Below are 17,966 nucleotides of genomic sequence, written 5' to 3' on the forward strand. Positions count from 1 at the left end.
TAATTTAATTTAATTTAATTTAATTATCATTTGGGGGGTTAAGTATTCCTTAAATTCTATATCATTTTAACTCCAAGCCCACTGTGCTCTTGATTGTGGCTGAACAGTGGCTAAGTTTGACAGTGGCCAAGAAATAGTTGAGTCCTGTCCNTTTCCAAACAGCACTGACTGCTTTTTCCAGCGTACAGCTACAGAGGCAATTATCATTTGGGGGGTTAAGTATTCCTTAAATTCTATGTCATTTTAACTCCAAGCCCACTGAGCTCTTGATTGTGGCTGAACAGTGGCTAAGTTTGACAGTAGCCAAGAAATAGTTGAGTCCTGTCCAGAAAATGCTAGCAATGCCTCTGTAGCTGTACGCTGGAAAAAGCAGTCAGTGCTGTTTGAAAACTGATTTGTTGTTTGGTTTTGTGCTCACGTGATTGTATTAATGACCGTCTGGCTGATGTGGCATTTTCAGGATTGGTTCTGTTTCGGCTGCGCGACATTTGTTTGTTAAAATCTCCTCTCTCCGCAGAGGCCGGCGGCGGAGCGGAAGGAGCTCACCAACAAATGGAACGAGATGGGCACGGACGAACCAGGTCTGAAGACATTACCCAGGGGTTTGGCCCCGAGCGATCTGCCTTTTATGAAAGATTAGTGTTAATGTTTTTGTGCGATCGGTGCATCAGTCAGTGTATTTTGCATCGGCTTCACACATCTCTGAACCAGATCAACCACTTCCATGTTTGTTGTCTTACTGGTATTTATCCAGTGTTCTCTCAGAGACTGGGCAGGACTCTGAGAAGTACACGGTGTAGTTTACAGATGTTGATTCTGGTATCCTGTCATCACATTTCGGGCAAGTTAAAATCATGACCTTTGGACTGAGAGAATCACCGTGCGCTTTACTATGTTTACCACCGAGCTGCTCCAATGGACAGTTTAATTATTGTCCAAGTTTAAGTGTTTGTTAAAGAAATACTTCACCCCCAAAAATGACCATTCGTATATCATGTACTCCCAATGTTACCTTGAATTCATGAAGAAAACTTTGTATTTTTGGCATGATTTCAAGATTATACTGCACAAGTCATGAGAAACAGATGTTCTGTTATAGTTTTGCTGTTGTTTAACGTGAAACCCTATGACTTCAGTTCGTGAGGAACTGTCTCAGTATTTCTTCGTTTACCTTTGAGGCATGTGAGAAAAACAAACTTCTTCACAAATTCAACATAACGCAGGCTGAGTAATTAATACAAAAACGGTCATCTGGAGTGTAACGTCTTCCTTTAAAGTATAATTTAAGAGGAGTACATGCAGTACATTTAAAACAATTTTTCATTATTGGCATCCAGTCCCAAAACTCACTATTGAAAACCTCACTTTGCTCTCAATGAACCAACCAGTGCATTTAAAAAGAACATGGTCACACTGTGTCCTAACAATGCTATCACGGCTCAGTGGCACATAATAACATTTAGGATGTGCCGTCTGCCAGCTATAAACACTTTGTGTGAATATAGAAGCTGTCCAGACTCCCCGGATGGAGCTGCGATATCGAGCAGCACCCCTCCTTCTGTCCAAACCTCAGTGTGCCCTCGTTCTGCGGAGGACGAGGCTCTTGAATTAACTGCCATGCTGTGAGGACAGTGGAGGGAAGTCCCATGTAGTGTTAGCTGAATTTGGCTCAGCTGTCCTGTACGTTGTTTTTTTAGTTTAGCAGACGTAGCCAAATTTAGCTTCACAAGCACGATCTGAAGTATATTCAAGTTCAAGTTGATTAAATGGACTTCGTGGTTGGATTCATTTGTGTAGTCTGGGTTTAACAGCTGCTAAACCTCTTTTGGAAATGCAAATGTAAACATTGTGTACATGTTTCAGCTGGAAGTTGCACTTGCAAAGTGTCCATGTACAGTAAGTGGAGCTATCAGTTCATGTATTGCAGAGACACATTAATGTCTCTTTGTCTCTGCAGATTTAACTCGCTTCAGGCCTGTGTACGCCCCGAAAGACTTTCTGGAGGTGAGCAGATTTTTTGCAGCTCGGAGTCTTTACTGAAGTTTTATTGAAGTTTAAAAAAAAAATTGAATTTCATCTATGGTCAAAAAAAAAAACCCCGGAAAAGTCGTGGGATTCGCAAATGCCAATTTCCAGGACTGGAAAAGTATTGGAAAACTAAATAAACCCTCGCATTTTGTTTTTACAAACCTGTATAATATTACATGATGTTTTTAAGGACCGTCAGAAATGTAAAAAATTCACTGGTGTTTTCTGTTTTTGCAGTTTCTGGCTGTGATAAATAATGGAATTTTTGGGGATTTTTAAAAAAAAAACATGCATTTTGTTTTCTTGAAAAATCAAAAAAAAAGAAATTCCTGATTTTTTTTCCCTTTAAAAAAATTAAATAGCAGAATTTATTTATTTTATTTTATTTTTCAAAGAAAAAATACATTCAAAACTCACAGGAAAGCATGTTTTTTAAATTTTTAATTGGCCGGAAAATAAAAACAAAATACAGCCATTTAAAGTTGTATGCCCCTCCCCTAAAGCCAAGCTATAAAAGGTATTTCGGAAAGTGTACAGTCTTGAAAATTTGCCTCAAAGTCATGAAAATGTATTGGTAAAAAAACGTCTAAACCCTGTTTAAAGTATTAGAAAATAATTCCTTTCCGCTACATTTTTGTCATCGAACAGGTGTTAATCAGCCTGCGGAATCCAAATCACGATAGCAGCGAGGACGTCAGCGTCAGGAGCCACTGGGGTCTCATCCAGGTCCCCCTCAATGTCAGGGACATCCCACAGCTGGTAGGAAGTCACGTGGATGTCTGTTTCATGTGTGTGTGTCCGTCTGCAGGTGTTTTGTCCATTGTAAGTTTAATGCATTTAATAGTGTTGGCCCAGAAAACACACAGTGGATTTGAAATCAGCGATTGTGATTTTGTGTTTTTTTGTGTTAAACTCTCAGAGGCAGGCGTACTCAGAGCTGAACCTGACCTCAGGGCAGTTGGGGATTGATGACCACGCACACATCCATCCAGGTAATCACAAATTATAAGCTTAGCACAAAGACTGGAAGTGGGAAAACAGCCATCCTGGCTCTCTAAAGGTAATAAAATCAGTCCAGCTGCAGCAGCTCTGAAGCTCAGGAAACAACACCAGTCCTGTTTGATTTATACAAAAACTGAAGTATGAAAAGGACACGTTTGTGCTAAGCTAAGCAGCTGCTGGTGGTATCGTTATATTTAGTGGACTGACGGGAGAGTTTATAGGACTTTAGGACATTTCTAGGATTTTAGGACATTTTTCAGATGTTGGGATGTTTCTAGGATTTAAGGACATTTCTTGGACTTTAGGACATTTAGGACATTTAGGACATTTCTCTGATGTTACGAAGTTTTTTTTAGGATTTTAGGAGATTTCTTAGATATAAGGACGTTTCTCCAATTTTAGGACATTTCTTGGATTTTAGGAAATTTTCACAATTTGTGGATTTTAGGACCTTTCTAGGATTTTAGGACTTTCTAGGACTTCAGAATGTTTCTGTTATTTTAGGAAATATTTTGGATTTTTAAGACATTTGTAGAAATTTAAGACATTTCCAGGATTTTAAGACACTTTGAGGATTTTTGGACATTAGTGGTTTAGCCAGGACCACTGTTGGGGGATTCGAGGAATCCTCCACGGGCACTTTTTTGATAAACAAACTCTGTTTTGATTTTGTTTTATGCACTTATGTATACTAAAAGTACAAAAACAATTCTCAGTGTGAATCACTTAATTTTTTTTGTGAATTAGAAAATGGTTGGGGGGCCCCCTGCACCCCATCAGGGCCAGATTTGGCCTGAGGGCTGTAAGTTGAGTATCACTGGCATGTAATATATGATTGGTAATAAAAAGATTGAAGACATCCATTCAGTAGCTTTTCAATATTAGACCAGAGCACATTTTTATTCTCGCAGTATTAAATCAGAAATAACAAAAACAAATGTGTTTACCTGAGCGGGCAGCGGGCTTTAATGGTGTGTTTACCACTCGGGCTTCTCCTGTGCCGCTTGGTGGTCTGGGTTTTCTCAAACAGTATCTCTGTGAAGTCCAGATATTGACATTGTTGCAGCCTGGTGTTTAGGCTTTAAATAGAATCGTGTCCACCGCCTCTGTGTTTGTAAATCAAAGAGATAACATTAGTTTGAAAACTGAACCACGACCAGCCGATTTTTAAAGCACCTGTTTTGTTCTCTGTCTTTTTCCTTTGCAGACTTGTTTGAACATGAGTACGTTCAAATCGGGAAAAAAGGTCAGTGTTTGGTTTTCAGATTGAAGTTGTTTCTAAATTTGTTGCTGTAAAAGTTTGTCTGTTATTTTTTTCTTTAATTGAGGTATTTAAATGCATAAATATGGGACATTTTCTCTGCAAATTGATATAAATTTAGCAAGATACTAGACCTGTAAGTTGCACCAAGCACCCAATGCAATTTAGTACCAGAAGCACCAACCGGAGGCTACCAGTAGCATCATTATATTATTATCAGAATCAGAATCAGATATACTTTATTGATTTTATTGATGGAAATTGTTGTTTATTATAGTCACTCTGATGCCGGCATAGAGAATTATTGCAAGAAGAAATAATTGTCACCACAAGTATATAGAAATATAAAAAAATAAATACAGTTAGAGTAAACAATTACCACAGTATGCAAATATTTAAATATTTAAAAAAATGTTGTTGTTGTTTAATATGCTGCGTATGTAAGTGTGTAAAAATATAAATGTAAAGAAATACAGAAATAGACAATTGGCACTAATCTGTGAATATGTATAGTATTGTATAATGTTCTGAGGGTGTAAAGCTAATTTAAAACTGCGCCTTACGCCACAATACAATGTATAAAACAGCATGGAATTATTATTCATCAGTAATCTTTAGTGCTGATTTATTCAGTATTTTCTTTGCTTTTCGGATTGTTTTGTATCGTATCATATCATTTCATAACATTTTGTTTGGTATTGTTTCGTATCATTTCGTATCCTATCTGTTGGTTTGGTCTGTTTCCCAGTAGACGAACCTCGGGCTACAGTTGCAGCCTCGAGTCTGCCTTGTCTTGTGCAGTTTTGTGTTTCATATTTGTATCTACTTCAGACCATCACAGGTCCAGTTTTATTTTTACATCAAAGAGTCTTTTTCTGGAGATCAGCATCAAAAAAATCTATTTATATCCACTCTGAATCCATTTTTTTAATAAGAAGAAAACCTCAAAGAGAGTGGTGGCTTCTTTTGTATAGCAACTGCTTTTAAAAGATGTGAGGATTCATATAATAGTGCATGAAATAATACATAAAGTGTATTTGAAATATATGTTAGACCTGCAGAAATGTACAGAAAACCCTCAACATCAGCTCCAGCCATTAAAAAATCCTCCTCAGGTGCAATATTTGGCACAGCAGACGCTTTAACTCTCGTGTCATTGCTCTGCTATGAACCCAGTGTAAACACCAACCTTATTATGGACACCAATCAGCCACCAATCGACACGAGTCTTAAAAACACAAGCTGTATTTTATATACACAGCCACGAGGCCCCAGTCCACTATTTCACCCTCGTGTTGGCTCCCGAGCTGCGAATTGTGTTCCAGGCCAAGTGTTAAGTGCACTCAAATAGGAAAATTTAAGAGCCGAGGAGTGTGTTTGTTTATGTTATGACTGCCCAGCACCTTAAGTCAAGGGCCGTGTGTTTTTAGCTCCTGTCGCAGCAGAGATTTAGGGCCGAATGTAGGAGAGGTTGTTTCCAGCATATGCATGAGTGTTTTTTGGAAATTTTCATAAAAATCACCAACATGGGAATGTCTGTGTTATGATTTTGATGTTTATGCATTATCAGAAGGAAAGAATGAGATCGTGAACCTATGTTTTGAGAGAGGTTTTATTTCTGTCTTAATGGAGGTCAATTTTTTGAAAAAGACAGTTTTGGAGTCGAGCCACCTGCTTGTTGTCGTGCAGTCATTCAAAACGTGCAGGTGTTCATTTTCCCAGCTGCTGTTTGTGCATATTATGTAATTGTGCCAGCAAATCATGAGTCTGTCTGTTATTCTTGCCTGTCAGATGTTTTCTTGGTTAACAGCTTGATTTTTAGGATTTTGTGCTTTCTTTGTTTCTTTGTCTTTTGTTTTTAGGTTTATAGGTTTATGTTTATTTTGGTTGATTTATTTTGATAAATATAAAATCATTCAACTCAATTTATTCATTTTAGTTTATTGAATTAAACTTAATTTTATATATTTAATTCAACTTCAATACAACTATTTGATTTTTATTAATTAAAAAATATTATTTTAATAATAATTTAATATTCTTTTTTGTTATTTAAGTCTTGTATTGAAGTTTTTTTTTTTCATTTTAAGAACAAGAAAAAAACATTTAAAAAATTTAAGAACAAAAATATATATAGTTATTTTATTTATAAAATGTTATCTTAATTTAAGTAAATTTAATATAATCAATGAAATTAAAATTTTTGAAGTAATGAACACCATTAAAGCAATTAATTTTCTCATCATTGTTGTCTTTTGTATCTTAACATTTTGTCTCTTTTTTAAAAAAAATTTTTTATTTTGTCCAGTTCTTGCAGAGCAGGACAGTGCAGCAGCGCAGCAGTACAGCAGGCAGGGCTGCCCCACCGGGCTCCGAGCAGACCTGTGGGCCCTCATCCTCAACTCCACAAACCAGCCACAGGTACTACACACATGCACACACACAAAAACACAGCTGACCCTGGTGGCGTCTGTTAAAAAGCAGCCGTGCACACACACACAGCTGCACTGATTCCCAAACTGCATGTTCACTACAAGATGAAGTTTTCACACATAATGGTCATGGGCCAGCTGCACAAAACACCTTAACTTTTCTCCTGAAGTACACATTTAAGGCTTAATTTTCCTTAGATGAGGGACTTACTTAAGGGTTTTGAAAATAATCCCTTTAAAACTTCTCTTAGGAAAGGAGAAATGTTATGATATTTACTGCACTGGAAAGAGATTTTAGAAAAGTAAAATTCTACAGTTTCAGAGATTGTTTGCTTGATCTACATTTCACAAAGTTTGCCTGTAGATAGAAAAAACAAATTTGTCAGAGAAAGAAAAGATAATACTTCTGGAGGAATACAGTAAAAGAAAACACATTCTAAAAAGTAAATCTGAGCCTAAAGTAGCTGGACATAGAAAATAACAAGGAAATTGCAGGAAAATTCAAGAAAATTGAAAAGAAAAAAGAGAGAATCATAAAAGAATTACCAAAAAAACAACTCGGGAAAAATATCAAGAAAATCAAACTTATGATCAGTATAGTTATATATTCAAAATGTTGTAATAGAAATATACATTATGTTTTGAGATAGTTGTTTTTTTATTTTTAATTTCTTTTTTTTTTATCTCTAATTACTGGTAATTTTCTCAGAGCTTTTTGCCAATTTCTTTATGACTTTCAGTTCAAGTTGATCATTGCTTTCTTTCTTTCACAAGAAATGACCTAAACATGAGAAAAGAATTAATAAAAAGTTAAGCCTCCAAGAAAAAAAAATATTTTAAAAAATATATAAATAAATAAAAGAAGAAATTACCTGAAAAAAGTTCTGAAATAAAATAATAGTATAAATTATAATTTCAAATATAGATTTTTGAAGATCATAATTTTGAATATATTATTCTAATAATTATTAATGTAGTTTTCTTTTTGATCATTTTCTAATATCTCTCTCTCATAAATAATTTCAGGTCATTTTCTTGTCACTTGTAATTTATATCTTGTGATTTTTAGGACACTTTTTGCCAGGTTTCTTATTGCCTTTGTTACCATGTTTTAGATTGAAATTGAACCCATCTGCCTGCACTGGAAAGGTTTAAATGCTTGTGAAAGGCATCTGAACGCAGCACCAGAAAACTGATTTATGCTACTGGACTGTTTTTTCGACCTCTGCTGCATTTGTTTCAAAGAAAACTGAGATTTCTAATTTCACTGTTTATTTAGTGTCCTGGTATTTACATTGAACAGTTAAAACCAACACGAGACTCTTGACTGACCTGCAAAATAATTTGTGCGTTAAACTCCTGTCCTGTTTATCTTAGCCTTAGCTGTGGCTTGTCCAGTGTGTACAAATGCTAACATAATCAAAGGCAGACGATTTAGCACAGTTAGCCCAAACAGAGAAGCTGTGTGTGGCAAAGTGCTGTGTAAACGCTGGAGCCCAGAGTCTCCCGTCGAGGCCAAGTCGATAAAACAATGCTTGTGATGGGAGGATTGATTTCCGAGCGAGAGTTACAGGGTCCCGACTGGGGTCTGGAGAGTGTTAGCCCGCCTCTGGACGGCACAAGGGCAAACACATTAAACAGTCAGAGTTTGCTGAGGACAGTACGTGCATTGAATTGTTCTTTTTTGTTGTGCAAAGCTGCTTTCCATCCTCTAAAGACACATCGTCTGCCATCTTGCCTCATTTGCGGTAGATTTAATTCTTTGCAGCAATAGTTTCCAAGATATATAATTAATTTGAAGTATTTTAGCAGAAGTTATTTTAAGTCTTCTCCTGATGCTGTCCATATTACCACATAGTTTCAGTGTTCTGCCTCAGCTGTCAAAATCTCTGGTTCTGTTCTCCTCACATCCGCAGCGCCGATCAGACCCGTCTCAAACCGGAGACACGTTTGAGTTTAACCATGTGGTCGGAAACAAGACACCCATCCATTAAGCTTGGTTTAATCCTTCTGTCTTCACCCGTCACAAAGTTAATTTAGCAGTATCTGTGGAGAGAGTGATCTTTTATGTACAGTGTATGAATATTTCTAAAGCAAATTTTTGTTGAAGTTTCAGTTGTATATCTAAACTTGTCTGTGCATGTACAGATATATATCTTCTCATGCAGTTGCACATTCCCACAAAGAAAATAAAATGAACAATGACCATAACAATAATAATTATAATAATAAAACACATTATGAATTAACCAAAATACTTTAATAATTAATTTGATAAAAAACAAAGAAATAAATGACTAAATAAAATAAAATAAAACATTTACAAATATTAAATAAAAAACAGAGTAGCAAGTTCTATCAAAAAAATCAAAGTAATTGAATCAAATTGAGATAAAATAAGATGAAATGAGATTAAATAAAATTAAATATAAAATAAAATAAAAGGCAGGATCAATACTTTCACGTTATCCAGACAACATTTCCTTTCAGTCAGTGATGAAACAAACACTTTGAATGTATTATATCAAGTAGACCACACATATAGTGGATTCTGGGTGTGATTTTTTATTATTGCACACTAAAAAAATGTTGGATCTCTGCTGTTTCAGGACGTGATGCATTATGAACAGCTAACGGCTGGAGTCATACAACATGACCTGCTGGTGGACAACCTCATCTATAAGGTACAGTCCTCCAACTGTCACCATTTCTGTTTACGATACTGCAGACTGATTTTACAGTGAATTAAAAACAAGCTTTTGTTTTCCATTGAGTCCCATCACCAAAACATTGTGTCCTGCTTAACATAAACTGTGATACCAGTTATTTTGGGGGATATTTTTTGGTCAGTTTACTGATAACAGCTGACACAATCTCTGCAGAAACATTTACAGTGCTTCTATTTTAAAAAGATTTTCCTTTTTTTCCCAAATTCTCCGCCCACCAGGATGTGAAGCTCACTGCCAGTAATGATGACTACTACTTTGTGTTTGAAGATTTCCTCTATCAGGTAGGGTTCGCTCTCTGACAGTTCAGCTTTCCATCTCTTTACCTTTCCTACCAGTACTCTTGTATAAAGGGAAACCTGGACCCTATTTTCCCTGTTTTTGTCTAAAGTTCTTAAGCAAGCTGCAATTTAATATTAGGGGTAATAGCACACTGTAAATGTACAGCCACTTTAAGTGCTTTTGCCACTGAAAGGCTCAAGTGTCTGAAAACATCGTGGAAATAAAACATTTATCTTAACTTTTGGTTTAATCTAGTCTGTAAGTTCTCTCACAGACTAAACTCTTGGTTTTGCCACTGACAGGCTCAGATAATTATAATTGTTAAAAGGTAAAGATAAACGCTACATTTCTTTGTCAGACACTCAAATTAACAATTTGAGCCTGTCAGAAGCAAATACAAGCACTTTCAGTGGCTGCACATTGGCGATACGGTCATGGCCACAGTAGCTACACAGCCTGCAATGTAAACATTCAGGGTATGTACGCACTGTCAACGTACGTCCAGCAAAGGGCTTGTTTTTGCCACTGACAGGCTCAGGTTGTTTTGTTGCTCCATTTAAGAAAACCAACATTGGAGCCTGTTCTGCGGCTGCTGGCTGCGTTTTTTTCTCAAAACTGAAGCAAATTCAAAAACACTGTCGCCTCATCAAAGACTGAAAACATTTTATTCTCAGATTCTAACTATAGTTCTTAAACAATTTTTTTGCCAGAGATAGACCTGTTTTAGCAATTTCCGATTAGGATGCAGCGACATTTTACTCAAAATGTGATGACAGTTTTGAGGGTGGTTTGCTTTTATTGCCAGTTGACCGTCAATGAACTCTGACTAAACCGCGCCCATACACTCCCTGTTAAACAGTTTAGATGAATGTTTGAGTTGAACTCTTAATAATAATATTAGTTAAGACGACGAGAATTAGCTAATGTATTTTTCGATTGGCTCAGTATTAAATACAGAAAGCATGAAAGGAAACTGTCAAGTCAACACTGACTGACGTCACCGTCGTGTCTTCTTCATTTCACTATTAGAGTGAATTATTTGACAGCCCCAAATATTTAATCTCATGTGAGTTCGGTCATGCAAGGACAGTTACTGTCTGACAGTTTTGCTCTTTACCTGCAGTGTGGTTTTCATCTCAGAGACGGACATGATCTGTTATTATTAGCCTCTCTGGTTGTCACCGCTCTGTTTGCCTTTGGTGCTGATAGATGAGCATATTTACTCAGCAACCGGTTTATTCAGCAGCTGTTAACATGTCATTCTCCTTGGTGGCAAACCAATGAGCACACAGGTGTAACAAGCACAAAGCTCCGGCATCACTGTCAATATTGACTGATGGTAAACTCACTAGGCAGTACAAGAATCCACTCGCTGTGAGGTTTGTGTGGGTTCAAACAGGCTATTAGAAAAGTATAGAAAGTTCTTAAGAAGTATTGTTTGCATTTTCCCATGTTTTGTTGAGTGGTTAATGGGAACAGCAGTTTTTGAAATTGAAAACTGTAGCCTGTAACTGCTTGAAATGTGTTTGCACCTTTAATTTGCATCCACTAAAAGTGCTTGTTTTTTTTTTTTGTTTTTTTTTTTTTTTACAAATGTCTAACGACATTATAGGAGCGATCCCTACAGAGATAGATCTTTTTGTTAAAGAGTAACATCTTATTTATTTAACCAGAAACACCCCTAAAATTGCCATCTCCAAACCAATAGGACTTTATTTAAATTAACATTAATCTTATCAATTTAAGTTGTGTAAAAGTGCTTGTTTTTGCCACTGACAGGCTCAGATTATTGTTGTAAGTGTCCAACATTATGGAAAGGATCCTTACAGGGATAGACCTTTTTTAAGCAGAAAACAGCCTCATAATCACTATCACAACACTCAACACACCCCATTTATATTATATATTAATATATAAATTAATATTTTACCTTTCGACAAGGATTAAATCTCCACCTCAGTAGCTGACCCCACAAAACAGATTTTACACCACATAAAATGTTTCTCTAATCATTCAGACTGCATCAAAAGGATACAACATGCACTGAGCTGTGACCTAGAGAGATAATCACCTCTCTTCATCGATTTCTTGTGATTCTTAAAGATGAAATTTCATTGAACTTTGTCCTCAGAGAATGCCTCCATGCCCACAATTTATCACAGACAAAAACACTTCAAGTACGACGGTCAACTAACCTGTTTTTGTGCCAAGCAAGTACACTTAAAGCTCAGACAAGAGGCAGCCGAACATAGGTGAGCCAAGACGCCCTCATTTGCTGTTATTTCCGTATTCTCCTATTAATGAGGTCGAATGAATGGCTTCTAGTCTCATTTTTGTCCAGACAGATTGCCTTCCCTCCGCTCTACCTTGATGTACCTTGATGTACCTTGATGTACGGTAATTCATCTCAAGTGGCCGGTGGAAATGAAATTGGGTCTCAAGAAGACACAGAAATATGACTGTAATGGAAAAAGCCTCCCACTCAAGGCTCTGTTACTGTCTGCTTCAGTACATCCTGATTCCCTGGCTCCAGGTGTGCTGCTGTAATAGATTTTTTTTTTTTACCCAAGAGGAACTGAGCCCACTCAAGGCTATCATCGACTCTCGAGCCAAAAAACACCATATTAACCGCTGTCTCCTCTATCCCCTGTCGATATTACATATGGTCCGTGCAGTTTACACACGTGTTTGTGTGGACGTGACTGTGTTTAAACCTGTGTGTTTACAGGTGCTGCTGTGTTTCTCTCGAGATACCGCCGTCTTGGATCACTTCAAGTACAACAGTGCCACTCCTCCCAAATCCTTCATCCAGGGTGAGATGATGTGGCCTTCACCAAGGACACACACAACATCACATGAACTCAACGCAACGTCTGCACACAGATACCTGTGCCCTGACGTTACACAAGTGATTAAGAAAACCCACACGGTCATGCAGGTTTGTGTTATTAACGGATCTGTGTGTGTGTCTAACAGGGAAGGGAGGAGATGAGGAGTGTGCCGTTGTTTATCCTCCCAACGGTGAGCCTGCAGCTTTACATTCACATCCTGTTATTCGTATATAAACTGATACAGAGGAGCAAATTAAGGGGACAAATAAAAATTTAAAAGATTTGGCCAGTTTGCGTGCTACTGACATTGCACAAAAATCTGTGAAGCATCGACTTTTCATGCCATATGTTATGTGAACAGACCCAGAATTACAGCATATTGCACATCCCTAATTTTCAGTCATTTTCTTACTTACTCACACATAATTTTAGTTATCTCGTTTAAAGACTAAAATGTGTGCTGCTTCTCTACATTGATAATGACAATAAATGTTTTGTGTATTAACTTGACTGACTGAAAAATCTAATTTGCACAGGTGTCATTCCTTTTCATGGGTTTTCAATGTACGGTGAGTAAAATTTACCTGTTAGTTCTCACAATAAACACTGCAAGAGCAAAATACAACAAAGTGTGCGTGTGTGTGTGTGTGTATGTGTGTGTGTGTGTGTTGTGTGTGTTGTTTGTTTGTCCCATAGTGGCGCCTTTGTGTTTCTTGTACAACGAGCCATCCAAGCTGTACAGCGTTTTCAGGGAAATGTACGTCCGCTACTTCTTCAGGTTACACTCCATCTCCTCCTCTCCCTCGGTGAGCTCGCCGCCAAATGTCAAATATTGCGTGATGTGTGTTGTGTGTTTGTGTGTACCTTCATGCATGAGCTTAACTTGTGCTCATGTGTGCCCCTGCAGGGCATCGTGTCTTTGTGCCTGCAGTTTGAGCGGCTGCTCCAGACCTACCTGCCTCAGCTCTTCTACCACCTTCGACAGATCGGGGCGCAGCCGTGAGTAACCTGTGATTCTTTATATAATGCTGCCAAACACTTCAAATAATCTGATCCTGTCAGTGGCAAAATCAATTTTAGCTGATGTAAAATGACAAATGCCCCAAGTGGTTACATTGCAGCTTACTCGCTGTTCATGTCTACAGTAATACTGGACCATTTTCAAAAAAAAACTGTTGTTTCCATTATTCACTTGTACACAAAACATATTATTTTGTAAAGAAGTAATTCCTCCAAATACATTATTTATCTGCTCAAAACAATGATAAAAGTGATTTTACAAAAGAGCCCAAAATTGCAGTGTAACAGTGGTGCAGTGTGTTGTGCATGCTTTCTTTGTAATTTCAAGCACCATTCCTGAAGTGACATTTTTACATGATGAAGTGTCATTTCCATGGAAACTGGCTGTCCTGAATAACTTGTTCTTCCTGCACATGTGCCTGTCAGCGGCGATGAACCTAAAAGACTTCAACGTCATGAAGGAATGATCAGTACGCTTGTCTCTGTAACAGCATTTTTATCTTGTCAAATCATCTTGAGTCCTTTATGCAGCTGCACAAGTTGGCTAAGTGGCCATAAAAGAGAGATTTTCTTTTAAAATGTTGATACACTATCTCTTTATTTCTCTCCATTATCTTAAAACTCAATTATATATATATATATTTTTCATGGCATAGGAGTTACTTACACTCTGTCCACACGTTTTATTTCTGTAATGAGCTGCTGCCATCTTGTGGTGAGGTACTGAAATCACAGCGTGAGAATTGAGACGTGATGGTCCTGTCCTCAGGTTGCGTATTGCCTTCAAGTGGATGGTGCGGGCCTTTTCTGGTTATCTGTCCACCGACCAGCTGCTTCTTCTCTGGGACCGAATCCTGGGATACGATTCACTGGAGGTGGTGGCAGGTAAGAGCTGTTTCACTCACGCTCAGCTGCAAACTCTAATTTAAGATAGACCTTAATAATGTCTTAAATCAGTCTTTTATAAGACTGAAAACTCAAAGACAAAGGGAGTAGGACGTTATGAATCATTTTGTTCTGATCTTGCATTGCAAAATCTCAAAGTAGCTGCTTTTATTTATTTATTTTTTTTTTTAAATATCTGACAGAAGGCCTCCTGCATTAACCTCTTAACCTATAATCCTCTGCATCACTTGCTTCTCTTATCTTTTTCTATCTTAACTCACTTTTTTTTTTCTCATATTTCCCCATCCTCCGACTGCCCCCTCCACAGTCCTCGCAGCCGCTGTGTTTGCCTTCCGCGCCGAGAACCTGATGGAAGTGACGTCACTGGCCTCCGCTGAGGTATGTCCGTCTCACATACGACTCGTGTACGTGTGTGTGTTTGAAATCTCTCCCTGTCCCCCACATACTCCTGGATGGCCGTAAATAGCCGTTGATGAGCAGCCAGTACCAGTAACCCAGTCTTCTGCATGCGCATGTCTGAAAAAAATGGCTGGATAGACACTTAAGAACCCAGTTACCCCTCCCTGCGCACCGTCCCGCCACCACTCAGTATCCCGACGCCATTTCCACTGAAAAAGAACAAATCTGTTGTTTAAAGAAAGCCATAATAATCTTTGTGTGCAGAATCAGGTTTATAACTTTGGATTAGGGCTGCACGATCATGCTAAAATGTAAATCACAATTTTTCTACAGAAGAATTGAGGTCATGATTTTCTCACATGATCCCTAATTTTTCAACAAAAAAAAATCCTGTTTTTGCTGCTTCACAACACATGTGTTTATCTTTGGTTATAGGCATGGTTGGTATGGTCATGAAAACCCAGTGATTATTTCTGTTTTTATTGGCTTGATAAAATTTTTAATTTTTTTTTTTACAAACCCGTGCGAAGGCCTGTTTTCTTTAGAAATCAACCAAAAAAAGTTAGCATGTTTTCCTGAAAAATCACCTAAAAAATTGGAAAAAGACAAACAAACTTTCCTCTTTAAAATTTGCCCCTAAAAATCTTTTAGAATCACCAAAAAAAATTAAGATTCAAAAGCCAATTTTTTTCTTTAAAAAAAAAATCACCTTTTTTTTCTGTTAAATAAAATAAAATATAGCCATATAAAGTTCTCAGTTTTATTTAAATATTCAGTTCTAATGCTGTTCTGAATTCATTATTTTTTTAAATAATATATATATTAAAAAAAAAAACAACAATTACATCTTAATGAAAAAGAACCAATTAGGAGCTTAAATTGTCATTTCAGAGAACGCATGGTCTTTTAAATTTGCCCGAAAGTCCTGGAAATTTATTGGGGAAATAGTAGCGAGTGAATTGTCATTATTTAGAAGTATATGTATCGTGATTTTTTCGATTAATCGTGCAGCCCTACCTCGAATTCTGTCTCTCAGCTAAAAGCTAAATGAGTGCATCTTTTATTAGCTTCTGCTCTGTCACTGCATTATTACAGTAACCGGTAATGTTATTTTTGCACATGCCTGCACTGTATACCTGCTCCCATACTGCGGTCCCACTATCGCATAACTGAGAGTAAACCATACGATGACTCACCTCGCCCCCATCCTCCGCTTCCCCCCGGGGGTGAGGGGGTTAAACTACAATATGACGCATGGTGCGACAGGCTGATCCGCCGCTCGAAGATGCTGGCCGGCACTATTTGCTTGCTCATTTACCACCTGCCCCGGCAGAGAGCAGATATCATAACATACTGCTCCTTATCTTATATTTAGAACCTCGGGTCCAGCGTTGAAACGTTAAACCCTCTCTCTAAATACGATAGGGCCCCTAAATTTAATCTCCCACCCATCCCAAAAGGACAGGGGTGGGGAGCGGGTGTACACTTAAGCAAGGATTGTCGCTTCCCGAGGATCCTGCATCATCATTAACCCCTTGAAACCTGGGTCGACATCAGCTTTCTTGTGCTATTTTGAGATGCCTTTCACAAGCTATTTGAGCTTTTGAAACCTGAGCAAAGTGGTTTCATTTCTTTTGAAAACATGGAGAAAAAAAAAGAAATGACCAACCTGGCCAAAAACATCCCACAAATTGCAAGAAATAAATAAAAGGTGACCAGAAAATTACCTAAAATTTGTTTTAAAAAAGAGGGGAGGATTATTAGAGATTGATTAAAAGGGGAAAAAATCCTGAAAACTATATTTATCATTATAATAATTTTATGTTTAAAGACAAAAGACACAATATGTACAACAAATACATATCGTTTTTACATATTTTTGCTTATTTTCAGGTAATTTTCTTGTAACTTTTATTCACTAATGACTTTTTTTAAATAAGAGGGGAGGATTTTTGGTAAAAGATTTTGAAAAATAGAAAAAAAATGTCCAGAATATATCTATGTTTTGTTATTATAATAGTTTTATATTTAAAATTATGTCACAGAAAAAAAGTAAAATAAATACATGTATATTTTCTTTTAAATTTTCTGCACTTTCTAAGGTCAATTTCTTATTTGTTTTTTACTTTTTATATTTTTTTTATTTATTAGTTTAGTTTATTTTTTCAGGTAATTTTCTTGTAAATTCTTTACTAATTTCTGGCAAATTTTTGGGCCATGTTTTGCTTGTTGCCGTCTCCCCACGTTTTTAAAAGAAATCAAACAGATTTGCTGAGCTTTTAAAGGGTTAAGTGTGCTGTTCTGTGTGGTGCTTATTTTAAATCTTGAAATATGTGTCTTTAAAAAAGTGGGTGTGCTTTATAGCCCGTCTCCTGGGCTTAGTGGGCGAAGATAAGATTGCTTTGGTTCAGGAGGGGGTGTAAATTTAAGATGTGTTTTGTTTGACACGCACACTGCAGGCTGTCCTCGCCGACCTCTCCACTCTGAAGGTCATGCCGCTCATCCAGATCTTTCTTTTCGCCACCGCCATCTGAGGAGCATGGAAACTACAGAATGAGTCTTGGTGCGTACTGTACATACCACTCGGAGCACAAAGACACGCTCCGAGAACCCCACTCTGCAACGCCATAACCACACTGTTAACCGTCCATTAACCCTTTGAAACCTGGAGCGACATCAGTTTTCTTGTGCTGCATTCAGACGACTTTCACAAGCATTTAAATTATAGAAATTAGTAGACTTTTTTTTAATCTAGGGGAAAAAAAAGGAAAAATACTAGGGAAAATCTATTAATAATTATTAACAATTGGTGAATTTGGTGTGAAAAAAAGTCAATGAGCAACTTGGCGGTAAATGTTTCACAAATTGCAAGAAATTAGTAGATTTAGAAAATTGTTTTTAAAAAGCTAGGGAAAAATGTTGAGGACAAATGGAAAAAACATTTGGAAAATATATATAGTTATAATTAATAAATACATAGTTAAAATCATGTTACGGAATTATTTGAATTTTTTAAAGCAATTTTCCAAGTCTCCTTTGCCTTGTTCATTTTTTTTTTGTTTTACAAATTCTCAGTTAG

The 17,966-nt window shown here is 37.1% G+C and overlaps 1 protein-coding gene across 1 annotated transcript; it reads left to right on the forward strand.

Moving 5' to 3' along the window:
* Window positions 1–508: 508 nt before the first annotated feature.
* On the forward strand, window positions 509–17,601 carry tbc1d19 (TBC1 domain family, member 19; the record flags this gene model as incomplete). The annotated part of the gene is made up of 16 exons (XM_042512719.1): window positions 509–581; window positions 1,958–2,004; window positions 2,677–2,787; window positions 2,948–3,020; window positions 4,238–4,276; window positions 6,600–6,712; window positions 9,333–9,407; window positions 9,671–9,733; window positions 12,460–12,544; window positions 12,708–12,752; window positions 13,099–13,131; window positions 13,259–13,368; window positions 13,470–13,561; window positions 14,352–14,467; window positions 14,796–14,866; window positions 17,347–17,601. Coding segments are annotated over 16 exons (1,221 nt in total), but the record flags the coding sequence as incomplete, so codon positions are not given.
* Between the last annotated feature and the right edge of the window lie 365 nt (window positions 17,602–17,966).

Source organism: Plectropomus leopardus, chromosome 23, assembly GCF_008729295.1.
Source record: "Plectropomus leopardus isolate mb chromosome 23, YSFRI_Pleo_2.0, whole genome shotgun sequence".
Taxonomy (NCBI): Eukaryota; Metazoa; Chordata; class Actinopteri; order Perciformes; family Serranidae; genus Plectropomus; species Plectropomus leopardus.